Raw genomic sequence first — 15,115 nt, 5'->3', positions numbered from 1 at the left:
TACTAAAGTTCTACCATTAAATAATACTTGATTATCATATAATGCTTGACTGACTGATGTTAAGAGTGTACTTTCAGATATTTATAAAACTGTGCCATTTTACAAACAAACATATATATATATATATATATATATATATATTATATTTATCAGTCTGGCGAGTAAACTAAAAAATTTACTAGCCAATGGCGATTCAATTGCCAAGGTGTTCGTAGAGGGCTGATATCGTAAATTTAACAAGTTGAATTAATCAATTGTTTTAAGAATAATGAACAAATCTGAACATTTCTGAAGTCAGTTAATAATCCAATCAATTGGCCCTTTTGGAACAGAATCAAAGTCAGACAATTCTGACAATGACGATGATGATGATGATGATGGAGATGGAAGCTACCTGCACCCGAGTTTGTTTGCATCCAAGAAGAGCTCTCATCTGGAGGAAATAATGAAGGTACGGCTTCAAACATACCCCATGCTGTTTAGGAATATTAATACACTCATTTGACAGTTTTCAGACTGTGATTATGTACCGTGTACCCTGGATCACATTTTTTACACATGCGTTCATAACTAAAACAGCAATGACATGTAATTTACCCCCCTGCTATAAACACTGTGCTTTTTTTTGCACTTAGTTTACCCAACTTAATAGACTGTTAATATTATTTTCTAATTCGTTGGATAAGTGTTCAAAGCAATGCATTTCAAAATGAATGCCAAATTGCTCTTAAGTTGTTATATTTCTTGGCAGAACTGGGCCTGAAATGAAAGCATCTGACATCAAAGTGTTCCCTTTTTATATATTTGTTCAAATAAGGATATGAAATTCTCATCAGATGCTTATATCTTTGATTCTTCATCTAATATTCTGTATGTTTAATCTGAGTTGCTCTGTCATTTTTTTGGAGACTGGCACAGAGAGACATTAGAGATAAAAGATTGTAAAATAAACTAATGTTATCTGATTTGGTTTCCTAATAGATGTCTTCCGCTCTCGCCTTGACAGTATAAAGTTTGCGTTTCAATCATGAACTTTATATAAACTATTTTTTTTTCTCTTTTTCAAGACTCATCTAATTTGTTTAAAGGAGCTAACTCCTGGTTATTACAGTCAAGTTCTGCCAGAATTGTCAGAAATTATTAAACTAAGTTTTGTGATGCTAAAGGAAGAGTGACTGTTGAACATTCATCTCAGGTCTTACGCTTGAGATCCCTCTGCGTGTCATGTTTTTCTGTGGCTTAGTCAACCTGTGTGTTCTGGTTCTTCCAGAAAACGGGATTTATGCCACCCACATGTTATAGTGGATTGATAACTTGCAGCTCAAGTAACCAGTCATGCATTCGTAATGACACAAGCAGCTTTATCAAGTTTGCACTGTGCAGAATGTAATTTGAATCAGTGTAAAAACATAAAAAAAGATTTTTTTGTTGGTCTGGTCAGGCAAGTAGTTTAGATTTTAACTTACCCTGCTAAATATAAATATATAAATATAATAAATATTTTTTCTGAAAAAATTCACTGCCATATATATTAATGTTTCTCATACCATTGTCACATATTTATGTAGAATTGTAGCATTCCAGTGTAGCATTTACATGTAAATTACATTTATAATATAGAAGTTGTATCATACTGTTATATGATGTAATTAATTTTAATATAAATGTTATAACATCTACATTTATTAGGTTTATTGGGTTTTAAATTACCAAGAAATTATGCAGTTCTAATGAAATTCCAGGACGGCTATAAATTCATAAACAGACTTGTTGGAAAAATTATGGCATATGGTGGTTTGTTTATAATTTTCATCCCATTTTAAATTATGCTTTGAAGACTATCACAAATCATTTTTGCAATTTCCACAAGACCTCATTTATGTAAGCCAGCTAAATGACTTCCTTGACATATTTAAATCATCAGAGATCGCAATGTGAATGTTCAATATATCACAGAAATCCAGATGTTTAGCTTTGTAAAGCATAAAAAAACATGATCAACAAACTTGCTCTTTTTTAGTGATTTCTGGCTTGTTCCTATATAAATTTTCTTTTGCATACTTCTGTCGTTTCTCATACATTTTCTTTAGTCTGTATGAATGGAAATGTAAAGAATGAAGCCAATTTCATACCCATAGGGTAGAACCTTTTGCCCAAAGAGTTCATTCATTTATAAGCTTGAAATATGAGCCCTTGAGGAATGATTTCTGCTGATGTGATGAATATTAAAGAGCTCGTATTTGTAATATTGCACCTCTGGTGGTCTTGTCACCCAAAAATGAAAATTCTGTCATTTCCTCACCCCTATGTTGTATCTTAAAATATAAGTTTGTTATTCAGTGAGCAACAGGCCAGCAAATTGGACTTTGAAGGCATAGTGTCATAATAGCATGTAGACATTTGTAGAGACTAGACAGAAAATGCACTGCAAGACAGAAAAAGCTGCATCTGGTGAACGGTACTTAAAAGTTCACCTCCTTAGGGGACAGAAAGGAATCCAGTAAAGTGCGTGTTCAGCACGTCATCTAAAAAGAAGTGGTCTCACAAGGTAGGGAAAGAAACCGTTCATGCAGGACGGCAACAAGCAGAAGTGATGACAGCATGCAAAAGTTTATAAAGCATGGAGTGACATCCAGTGGCAGAAAGTACTGAGGAGAGACGAGTGCAGACTTCAAATCTTTGGTTCACAGTGACATCCCAATATGGCATACGTCTTATTCTTATACAATTTTATACTGGCTAGTGGCTACCTTATACACAATTGGAGCTGTGTCTGATCACATGGACAAGGAAAATACCTAAGTGCAGCCAAACTCTGTGAGAAGCCTGGAAGGCGCTGTCACAGAGCCATCTGAGAAAACTACAAACCAATGTGCTACAGTGAATTGCTTCCAAGGGGCCTCACAAAACACTAGCTAGATTTAAAACCTGATTTATTCCGTTCATATGGTGTTTTTACATTTCTTTTATGTTTAAACAGCTTTACACACATTTTCTGGGTGGGATATATATATATATATATATATATATATACTGTATATGCTGAGGGAAATGTTGCACACCCCGTTGACCTTATGTTTTTATGTGTTATAGCCTCTGCAGGTCATTGATCCAGATCACCCGTTGGCTGCGCTTGTTCGAAAAGCCCAACAGGAGAATTATGGCGCTGCAGCAATGGCGACCAAAGCAGAGGAAGAGCATCAGTCGTCGGCAGTAGCCACACAGGCAGAATACACATCTGACCGTGAGTATGATGGCAAATCAACATGTGATCTATATGGTTGACAAAAGGTCCTCAAACAACATTTTAGAAGTTAGAAGACCTTAGGTCTGCACATGTACTTACTATTATAATAACAATAAATTACACATAATTACATGCAGGTAACCCTAAGCCAAACCCTAATCCTAAACCTAACCATACAGTGAGTACATGTAGTTTATAAATATTACTCCGTAAAATTACACTGTAACAAAGGCACCTTAAAATAAAGTGTAACCTCTTATTCCTATTCTTAGTCTTAGTCTTATTCCTATTATGCATTAATAATAATAATAATCACAGTAATAAAGAAGTTCTAAAATTCCAAAACCATGCATATCATGATGTTAAATGTACTTTCATAAATTTTGCAGCCCTGTGCATAATAATAATAATAATAATAATCAACAACAACAATAATAATTATTATTATTATTAATTATTTAGTATCATGTATATCATTGTTTCGATTTGTGCAGCTGTATGTATATTATAGATAGATAGATAGATAGATAGAAAGATAGATAGAACTGCAGCATGATAGAGTTCTGTTGGTCTTTTTTGGATGAGGTTGGTCGTTCTTGTCTCTTGCTGATGAACAGAGACATATGTCCTCTTAAAAAGAGCCTTTTAATGGAAGTGGGTGAGGACTACAATGCCAGCTCTTTAAAGACTGTGGCAAATCATTAACATCTTGAATTATTTTTAGGATGATTGAATTTCAGGGCGTCCTTGAGTGAACATGGCAATGAAGCTGACCCTTCAATGCGAGCAAAGTTCATTAAATTAAGTACTAAAGTAGGCAGACTGCCCATCGTGACCTCCTTATCTTCAGTCAGTTCCAATTCAACAACTTTACGACGTTAAAGGCAGTTTTTCTTTCACCACTTGAATTGATTCTCACTACACCCTCTGATTTTTGCAGCTGATGAGTACCATAGCCAATCACAGACATGTTCGATGTGTGCGTGAATTCAATGGCGAATTGGAGGTGCTCAAAATAGTCTATAAGTCTATCAGTAACAACATCTGCTCCTAAAGAGTGAGTTTGAAGCAGTCTGATCCACAGATGTGTGCTTTCTGTTAGTGGTGCCAAAATGAGTGCACCTGATGCTCAAAAAGCAGCTTTAGAATCAAAGTGAAAAGTAATCTGTGGTAATTTGGAATAATATTAGATTTGCTTGATATTGCTGCACTTGCTTGCAGTGTAGTACCCGATATACGCTGCAACTAGAACAGTCCTATTATCATCAACAGCACAAATAAGAGATTCGTACAATAACAGATTTGCTGATTATAATGGGAAGGGAACATTTTGCTTTTGTGTAGATCTATACAAAAATTTTTTTTGCTGCTGCTAAAAGGACAGATGTGAAGTTGAAGTTTTGATTTACTTATAAAATGGCAATGAATTAATTTAGGACCAACGTTCTCAGCTTGTTTTGTGTAGCCTACATAATGCAGATGTAAATAAGTACTTTAATGTAAATTCTAAAAATCAGCATTGTAAAAACAGTTAGTGTTTTTATCACTTTAAAATAGCTTTTTTATTTTAGATTTTCAGTTTTAAATTTAGTTTTATTAAGGTTATTTATGTACTTTGTTTATTATTTGCTCTATTTGCTATTTGGCTTTAATTTATTTTTAGCTTTAGTAATTGTAGTGCTTCAACATACGTTTTCTTTCAGGATATAAATAAATAAATAACTGACTTATATCTGGTCAAAATACTAGTGTTCTAATAATTTTGGCCACTGCTCTATATGTATGTATATGTAGTTCCAAATGTTAAACTTATCATTGGTAATAAAACTGTAGGACGATTATGTCAAAATCCATAATTATTGATTCATTGATTGCCCTACTACATACTCAGAGCTTTCCAATTATGATGTCAAGTGCCAGCAGATTTATTTTGACCATAGAGAATAACAGAATGTTTTTGTCCTTTAGAATCCCATGGTGCTAAAACTTTTTTAAACCATTTGCCGTTAGCTGGTCCTCTTACTTTAACTCACAAGGATTTAAGATACTGTGGGGAACGAACAATTCGCCTTTTATTGGAAATAGAGAATTTAGCGCTCAGCTGGCGAAACACTCAAGCTGGGACCGCTGATTTGTCTCAATTAGCCTGACTGAAGGAGCTCTACTGGTTTCTTGAGGGAAGTGCCACAGGATTACAGTGCCCGAAGGCGCTTGAGTGGGCCAGTTTCTCAAAAGAAAAGCTACTTTGACTGCAAATGTGTATTTTCTAGGATTAACAGCATGACAAAGAGGTTCTGTAGGCTTAACCACAGTCATCCTATAATCTCTGTCCAAATGTGAGGGTTATTTTTCCAAGGCTTTGGCCTGTATCTGAGGTTTGCTGTGTATTTGTCTTTGAGGGACATCTGGCACTAAATTCGAAGTTCGGTTAAACATTGTTCGCTCTCTGCCCAAATCAAGTTTGAATTATCTTGATATATTTAAAATGGTCGCTATCAAACCCAGCCCGAGTTCCAGCCATGTGGTACGACGAAAGCACAGAAATGCTTTATGAACAGATTCCTTTGGTTAACTGGCGGCAGGATGTCATGGGGCTCATGTAAGTGCACACTCAGCGGGCTTGAGAGACACGCATGGCTCAAGCCTTCTTGGATATCCTCGTTTACAGCCACAGCTTAAGCAGACTGCAGATTTTTCACACACGCTGTTCTGCTCATTCATCCCAGAATGCTCTGCTCATTGCCCGTGAGTCACCCCGGCGCCACACCACACGCCATGCCAACCTCAATGTCAAGTTGAATGACTCTTCTGAGCCAGTTCTTTTAAATGAATCAAACCACTCACGAATGAGTCACAGATGAACTCACTGGTCCAAAACAGATTACTCTCTCATTGAATTAGTTGAAATGGGTTTTGAATGAACTTACTCACTGCCATACTGTTCGTTATACACTACTGTCTAAAACTGTAAGATTTGGAGTTTGGAGTCTGTAAGATTTGTTTCTGAAGGGAATGTTTATAAGAAGTGTCTTATGCTCACCAAGGCTGCATTTATTTGATCAAAAACAGTAAAAACAGTAACCTTGTGAAATAATAATAATAATATTACAATTTTACTTAACTGTTTCTTATTTAAATATATTTCAAATGCAATTTATTCCTGTGATGGCAAAGCAAATCTTCAGTCTTCAGTGTCACATGATCCTTCAGAAATCATTCTAATATGCTGATTTAATGCTCAAGAACATTTATTATTATTATCAATAATATTTGAATAGACGTTCAAAATAACATTTATTTGAGATATTACTTTTTACTGTCACTTTTGATCAATTTAATTTATTCAAGAACCAAAATTGGTTCGTTTCTTGTGATTTCCATTCCATTCTATTAGGACTTGTCCACTAACCTCCTGAATGACATTTCATGCTCAGTTCTGGTCTCAGTATTATTTTGGGTTGCAAGCCTGTCTTAGTCAGCTGAGGTGTCTTGTGAGTTTCAGAACGTAATTCCTTGAAGAGAAGTCACTCACAGACTTATTTGCCAGAGGAAGCATAAATTTGTTTGCGTTTGAGACGTGCTCCCTCAGGCATTGAGGATTGTCTGTTGATTCTTCAGGCTAATCTTTCTCAAATAGCTCTCGAGTCAAATCCAGCAGCACATGCTCGACTCCGGATCTTCCACAGCTCTCTGCCTCTGTATCTCCACAGGGAGACGTCATAAACGATTAGATCCCATCATTGAAAATGAAGCCTGCTAAGCTGGAGGTGGAGTTAAGGACCCATTTGTTATGAGATACGTGAATGCTGCTGTGTTTTTATGGAGCTGGGATGTCATTCAGTAATATGGTTATGATGGAAACAGGCTTGTCAAAATTATTTCATAATCATCCGTTCGTGATTATAAGATCTAATTGCAGGTATCTGATGAAACTGATACTTCCACTTACAAACACAAATTGCAATAAAAATAAAAGATTTTTATTTGAATTTCTTAAATATATTTGATATACTAGCCGTTTTAGGTAGGCGTGGCTGACTTAACTTTTATAAAGAATATCTCTTTGGATTTGAGACTTTAGTCTTTGCAACTTTACAGATCTTCTTTATGCACCAAGAGCTTGTAACACTCCAAAGAGAAAGGAAAAATTTAAATCACATCATATGACCCCTTTAAATAAACGTTGTAGTTACATGTTAATATGTTTTAATATTTTTTTCTAATATTATTATTTATAATTTGTTTATATTAATATTTACCATACTGTGTGCTCAAGGGGTTTATTTTGCAATAATGAGTATCTGTGCTTCATCCCACTTATTACAGTCTGCCATATAAATAAATAAATAAATAGAGATAAGATATTGTTGCATAACATTGATCTTAATGTAGTTTATTCAAAATTTCATAATTGTGAGTCACAGCCCTAGTTCTGCCACATCTTTCATAAAATGTGGAGATACACATGCCACACACGTCTCTCGCTCTCTTCTTCTTTCTATTCCTTTTCTCCCAGAATCTCTTTGTGGCTCTCTCTCTTTTTCTTTCCCTTTGCTCATTTCTTTTTGACTCTCGCCCTCTTGTGCTCAGTTCCTCTCTCTCTCTCTTTCTCCCCACACTCACAAGCGCGTTCACACATCCCAGTCAGTCATGAAGTAAATGTATCCAGATCCCCGCCGCCCCTCTCCTCTTCCTCTTTCAGCTCTCTTTGATGTGTGACTGGAGTCAGACAGAATGCTAAACTCACCTAAATGAGCAGGACTTATTGGTCTCTTCTAGGTCTTGAACAGCCCTGACTTCAGAAGTACCCAGGAGATGGCGTTGCTTTAAGGGCGAGGCCAGGAACAGGATGAGAACGCTGCTTTAGAACATTGATTTTGAAACTTGTGAATCCATTAGAATCGTTAGAAGACAGAATCGCGATTCATATTTGAATAGATTTTTACGTGCACCTCTAGTTTTCTCTTCCTCTTCTCTAAAGCAGCGCAGCATGGCCTCACCCCTTTGCTGCCTTTTCCCGAGGGCGGGGTTTATCTGGGATCGTGATGTCACGAACCCGGGAAGTAAATCGTTGTAGTCCCTACCAGCCGTTTTTGTAGGCATTAAACTGCCAGAATTTTAAAAGACGATATCTCCATTTGCATTGAACTTTCAGCTTTGTAACTTTGCAGATATTGTATATGCTCAAACAGCAACATTACACAATAACTAACGTTAAAAAAGTGAAATCGCAATCAACCACCCCTTTAAACTGCTTTGTTTAATGGTTCTTTTTGCTGTTGTAATAGTTGACTGAAGGGAAGGAGCAGCGCTTGACTGTAATTAGGCTTTATGAAGTGTTTTTCAAGAACTGTATGTCTTTACATGCTTGCCATCTCAACATGAGGACAGTTTGATCCTAATTATTTGTGGTAGAGCAGAACAAACGAATGCACTTTTTCTCTTCCGCTAGCTTTTTATCTTCTACTTGAAAAGGAAATTTAATTATGTGGACAGTGATCCAAACGTAGATTATTTTAATTCTTAATTTGCATCAACAGTTCCCTCAGTGTACTTTCCCGGGTATGTAACCAAAGTAGAAATGCTATTGATGACTAATGTTTAATGCAGGGCTCGACAAATATCACCAAAAATATTCAGACAAGTAAACCTTCGAATGAAGATCTGCCTTACATTTCAAATGAGGCAGGGAAAAAGGGGTTTGATTCAGAATTATTAAATGAGGCAGGCATACAATAATTATATATAAAAATGTGTTATATAAATTCGCTACCATTCTGTATTTTTTGTTTGTTTGTTTGTTTAAAGAAATTAATACTTTTATTAAGCAAAAATGCATTAAACAGATCAAAAGTAACAGTGAAAATATAATGTTACAAAAGATTTCTATTTCAAATAAATTCCGCTCTTTCCAACTTGTTCATGAACGAACCCAGAAAAAAATCTATCATGTTTTCCTCAAAAATATTAAGCAGCACAACTGTTTTCTTTTTTATTTTATGAATTGCATCGTCTACGCACCTGCAGTACAAGGACCTATTTTTTCCTTTTTGGAGCGCTACAATTTTCTCAAATTTTAAAATATATTAAAATAGAAAGCAGTTATTTTAAATCGTAATAACATTTCATAATATTATTGTTTTTTTTCTTTATTTTTAATTAAATAAGAGCAGCCTTGGTGACAGTGAGTTCTTTCAAAAACATTGTACTGAAAAAGTTATATTATTATACAGTTTCAAGTGCCTGCATTGGATGTGCATCTGATTTAGTAACTCTGTGTGTGTGTTTATTTCACACAGCTAATGTGGCAGCAATGTACTATGGGTACTGTATGCTGCCTGATGGAACATACTGCCTTGCCCCGCCGCCTCCTGGGATTGATGCCAGCCCTTATTACACCTCGCTGCCCACTGGCATGATGCCGGCTCCTCCTGCATCTGTTCCTCCTCCTCCCCCTGGCACTACACCTTTGTTGTATCCTGTGGCTGCAATCCCATCAGCCCCTGCTGCAGGTCCAGTCACGGTGTCAGCTCCTGCGTCATCTCCGCTCTCACTTTCTGCTCCGGCCGCCCCTCTAACTTCCAGGTGTGCACCCTACTGTCTTTGCTTTCTACAGATCTTGACATATTTCAAAAATCCTATATTTGGCTTTATTTTTCTTTTCATCCATCAGTTCTCGACCTCCTCAAACCACCGTTGCACCCACGGTGCCGGCGGCTGCCGCCCCTGTCGCAGCCATCATCCCTCCTCCTCCCGACATCCAACCTGTCATTGACAAACTAGCTGAGTATGTGGCCAGAAACGGAGTGAAATTCGAGAGCAGCGTGCGTGCCAAGAATGACCCGCGGTAAGGAATTATGCTCCTGCTCGTTACAGCCATCCTTTAGATACGAAGGTCTCACCGCTCCTATTAGATTACTGTAATATGTAATAACTATAAACCTCTCTCTGTGTATGTGTGTGTCTTCTACACCCTAAAGGTTTGACTTCCTGCAGTCGTGGCACCAGTACAACTCCTATTATGAGTTCAAAAAGCACTACTTCATGCAGAAAGAAGGCCTGAGCATGCAGGAGGTAGTTTTATGCTTTGTTGTCTTTCTTTTTACTTTCTCCTTTCTTTCCTCTCTCGCACACTGGTTTTGGTTTTCGTTTAAATTCACTATTAATTACAGTTAAGTATATTTATTGAGCTCATCTAAGGTGACTCAAGGGAATAGTTCACCCAAAAACAAAATTTTGCTGAAATGTACTCATAATCAGATAATCCAAGATGTATATGAGTTTGCTTCTTTATCTGAACAGATTTGGAGAAATGTAGCATTACATAACTTGATCACCAATGCAGTGAATGGGTTCCGTCAGAATGAGAGTCCAGACTGATAAAAACATCACAAGAAATCCACACGACTCCAGTCCATCAACAAATGTCTTGTGAAGTGAAAAGCTGCATGTTTATAAGAAAGAAATCCATCATTAGGACGATTTTAACTTTAAACCGTTGAGTGCTTTATCCACAATATTACTTTTTCTAGTGAAAAAAGTAATCTTGTCTAAAATAGGAGAGAAATATGCACAGATTAAGCACCATTTACAAATAAAAACATTCCAAAACAGTTTTAAAACATATGTCAGTGGATTTTGATGATTTTGATGTGGGAGGACAACAAGGGATCAACATTTTCACTAGATGAAGTATTATTATAGATTATGGACTTGTATTTTGACCAAAGGAGGTGGTTTAAAGTTAAAATGCCTTATTAATGGATTTGTTTCTTACAAATATGCAGCTTTTTCGCTTCAGAACATGCTAATTTATGGACTGGAGGGGTGTGGATTACTTGTGAATTATTGTGATGTTTTTATCAGCTGTTTGAAATCTCATTTTCTCGGCACCCATTCACTGCAGAGGATCCATTGGTGAGCAAGTGATGTAATGCTAAATCTGTGATGTAATTTCTCGATATCTGTTCTGATGAAGAAACAACCTCATCTACATCTTGGATGGCCTGAGAGAGAGTACATTTTCAGAAAAATGTTTGGGTGAACTATACCTTTAATTTCAGTTAAAATACCTAAAATTCCTTAAAACAAGATCCTGCTGCATTAGATACTACAGAGCGTGAACACACACCCGGAGCAGTGGGCAGCCATTTATGCTGCGGCACCCGGGGAGCAGTTGGGGGTTCGGTGCCTTGCTCAAGGGCGCCTCAGTCGTGGTATTGAAGGTGGAAGAGAGCGCTGTACATTCACTCCCCCCACCTACAATCCCTGCCGATACGAGACTCGAACTCGCAACCTTTGGGTTACGAGTCCAACTCTCTAACCATTAGGCCACGACTTCCCCTTATGAAACACTGTTTACAGGTAAAAAGAGTCCAAAATGTGTTGGTGGATTTTGATATGAACACACATCACATACTGGAGGAAGCGTTATTATGGATTATGCCATCAGATTTTGGCCAGAAGCAGCGGTTTAAATTTAAAATGCCTCAATGATGGAGGTGCTTCCTACAACACACAGCTTTTCACTTTACAAGATGTTAATTGATGAACTGGAGTCATGTGGATTACCTGTGAATTATTGTGATGTGTTTATCAGCGGTTTGAACTCTCATTCTGACGGAGGATCTGCAGAGGATCCAATGGTGAGCAAGTGATGTAATGCTAAATTTCTCCAAATCAGTTCAGATAAAGAAAATTCTCATCTACATTTTGGATGGCCCGAGTGTGTCAAAATTCAGCAAAATAATTTTTTTTGTCAAATGATTCTTTTAAAGTACATTTATTACAGGAACAGCCCCTTGTCCTGTGTGAATAGCCTCTTAGTGTGCATAGGACCTTGTTTTTTTTTAATACTGACAAACGGTTTTGCATGGTTATGGGATGCTAATAAAACAATATGGCATATCTAGCATCTCATTAACTACTCATTTGGTTTGAGAAATTGATGTTTACAAACTTAATTAATCATGTTTCATAACCTTCAAGGTTCTTAATACTTGGTGGCTTTTCTCCAAGGCCACTTCTGCGGATTCTGCATTACTGATTCACCCCCATATATTTCTGTTTATTAATTTCGCACATTTTCAGTGAGAGAGCCTTGATTTGACATTGCTGCATGACTTGCATCAGTAGAAATATTCAAAATCATCCAATTCAGTATATGGATTTTGAGAGAAATGTAGTGTTTTACCAACCGCTCAAGACAGTAACTTCTGTGACTGATGGTTTCTTGTGTACCGGTAGGATAAAACAATTGTAATCGATGCAAAGCCCAAAATATAATTTTTCAGCAAAAAAATCTAGCTTAATGTAGACAAATTATAAGTTAGTGCAGTAGGCAGATTAGTGCCTTATGGTCCTCTTTAGTAATGTAGAAACAGTGCAATACAATACAATAATGCCATTTAGTGTAATGGTAATTCAATAAGGCAGTTCAGGACAGTGTAAAGAGTGTAATATAAGGGCAATTAGTAAACACTGGAGGTTTTGTGCAGTCGATAAGGAAGTAGTTTATGCTGATCCTTGCTCTAGTTTAACACTGATGTACTATAGAGAGAGATTCGACAGTTGTTTTCAGCAGATATAAAATAGGATGCTTCTCATCAGTTAAAGAAAATTTGTTTCCTGAATCTGTTTAATTTAATTTAATTTTGAAGAATTTTCATAGTCAGCTTTTTATGTTTAATATGATCTTAATTATTAATTCTAATAAAAATAGTATTAAATTAAGCTTATATTTAAAAAATAAATTTCTTTCAATTTAATTATTAACATTGAATCAATCATTGATTAATCCTTAAAGCAAAAGTGATATCAGTGATAGGGATATCAGTTAAAGTAATTATTTAAATATTAAATTAGTCTCTCCTCTACATGTATCTGTTTAATTTGACTGGATTTTCAGGAATTTTACTAATTTATGATTAGTTGATAATAATGAATCATTAGTTGTCTCTAAGACGTTTCCTGTCAGATGTCAAATGTGACCCTGGACAACAAAACCATATATCGCATTACCGAATACCGGCACAAGTCTACTGTGGACTGACTGTTTTGAAACTTATATGGTAGTTAAATAGCCCCTAGACCTCAGTTATCGTGAAAACAGCCAGGAAATTTCAGTTTTGACAATATGGGACCTTTAAAGGGGACATAACACACACCGTTTCACCCGTTTCAATCTCATGTTAATCTTGAGTGCCTATAGAATAGTACTGCATCCTTCATATCTCCAAAAAGTCATTAGTTTTATCATATTTATAAAAGAAAGATACAGCTTGGCAAAACATTTAAACTACTTTTCTTATGTTATCACAAACTTACCATTGACAGAAATAGTCAGCTCTACTGCCTTTCCTTTTGCATTGAAATCTTTATTACAAGCAATCCTGCCGTTCATAAAGAACTTTGTTTTCCTACCTCCACAAGTGCCATCTATTATTTCCTTGTTTATCTAAAAGTGCTCTTTCCCTTTAAACCTAGCCAAAAAGCCATATGTGTTGACTGAAACACAGTAGACTTTAATAATATGCATTTATGGTGTAATTACTAGATTTTCGTGTCAATCCATGTTTATATTTACTGCAAACAATGCGTTGTTACTTTAATTCAAAGCTTGTAGCACAGCAAACATGGACTCGGTGCGGAAACGATCTCTGCACTGCTGCAGACGCACCACTCGTGGAACGGACTGCTGAACCGCAACCGTGCGCAGTGTGAACGCTTTATTAAATCGTTAACATGAGCGCGGAAAAAATATGCATGACGATTTTGTCACAATGTGACACTGCCTCGATTGTGCAAGTGACAATTCCTGTGTCAACTGTGCAGCGTGCAGCTCGCTTATCGCGTGATGTGGTGATTTGAAGACATTTGCGAATATTGAGAGAGAGAGAGAGCGCGCGCGCGCGGTGATTCACTCACGCTGTTTGTAAATTTACGTCTCACACGTAAGGTTTTCAAATTATTTTCTAAGTTATTTAATTAAGAAATATGAAGGTGAGTACCTCACCTTCAGCATTATAATGATTTCACCCGCGCCGGACAGAGACTGAGACGGTGCTGCTGCATGTCGTGCCAAACCGCTCACGGCAGGCGCATCATCAGCTTGAGATCGTTTTTTTGAGATCGGCAATTTTAGAGACCGCCGATCAATCATCCCAAAGCAATTATCGGCCGATAGTGATCGGTAGCGGATCAATCTGGGCACCCCTATTTTTAGCACAGAAATACTCCATCATACGTCCAAATTGTTTTATAAAATTTTGTCCATGCTTAACAGTGTAAACAACTCTGAATGCATGAAACGGCATTGTACCCCCCTTTAAGTCGCTGGGGTATATTTGTAGCAATAGCCAAAAATGCATTGTATGGGTCAAAATTATCTATTTTTCTTTTATGCCAAAAATCATTAGGATATTAAGTAAAGATCATGTTCCATGAAGATATTTTGTAAATTTCCTACCATAAATATAACAAAACTGAATTTTTGATTAGTAATATGCATTGCTAAGAACTTCATTTGGACAACTTTAAAGGCGATTTTCTCAATATTAAAATTTTTTTTGCACCCTCAGATTCCAGATTTTCAAATAGTTGTATCTCGGCCAAATATTGTCCTAACAAACCATACATCAATGGAAAGCTGAATTATTCAGCTTTCAGGTGGTGTATAAATCTCAATTTCAAAAAATTGACACTTAAAACTGGTTTTGTGGTCCAGGGTCACAAATAGACATTTATTAGAATGCATGTAAAACTGCTTCTAAGACTTTTATCAGATTACACCGCAGATGTTTCCCAGATCTTTAGCAGACGTCTTACAGATGTACTTGTGCTGTCTGGGTAGTTGAGATGCAGATAAAA

General features: G+C 36.5%; 1 protein-coding gene across 1 annotated transcript in view; it reads left to right on the top strand.

Moving 5' to 3' along the window:
* The window catches only part of LOC107739738 (splicing factor, suppressor of white-apricot homolog), a gene marked incomplete at its 5' end in the record, with an annotated part of 88,330 nt that overhangs the window by 13,612 nt on the left and 59,603 nt on the right, over positions 1 to 15,115 (top strand). Inside the window, 5 exons of the mRNA XM_016551939.1 lie at positions 333 to 451; positions 3,094 to 3,244; positions 9,547 to 9,832; positions 9,921 to 10,094; positions 10,228 to 10,321. Of these exons, the coding sequence (XP_016407425.1) occupies positions 333 to 451; positions 3,094 to 3,244; positions 9,547 to 9,832; positions 9,921 to 10,094; positions 10,228 to 10,321 (824 nt within the window). The remainder of the gene's footprint in view (positions 1 to 332; positions 452 to 3,093; positions 3,245 to 9,546; positions 9,833 to 9,920; positions 10,095 to 10,227; positions 10,322 to 15,115) is intronic.

Source organism: Sinocyclocheilus rhinocerous, unplaced genomic scaffold (assembly GCF_001515625.1).
Source record: "Sinocyclocheilus rhinocerous isolate Xijiao unplaced genomic scaffold, SAMN03320098_v1.1 scaffold585, whole genome shotgun sequence".
Lineage (NCBI taxonomy): Eukaryota > Metazoa > Chordata > Actinopteri > Cypriniformes > Cyprinidae > Sinocyclocheilus > Sinocyclocheilus rhinocerous.
Note: the sequence above shows the minus strand (reverse complement) of the source record. Positions and strands in the feature narration are given on the sequence as shown.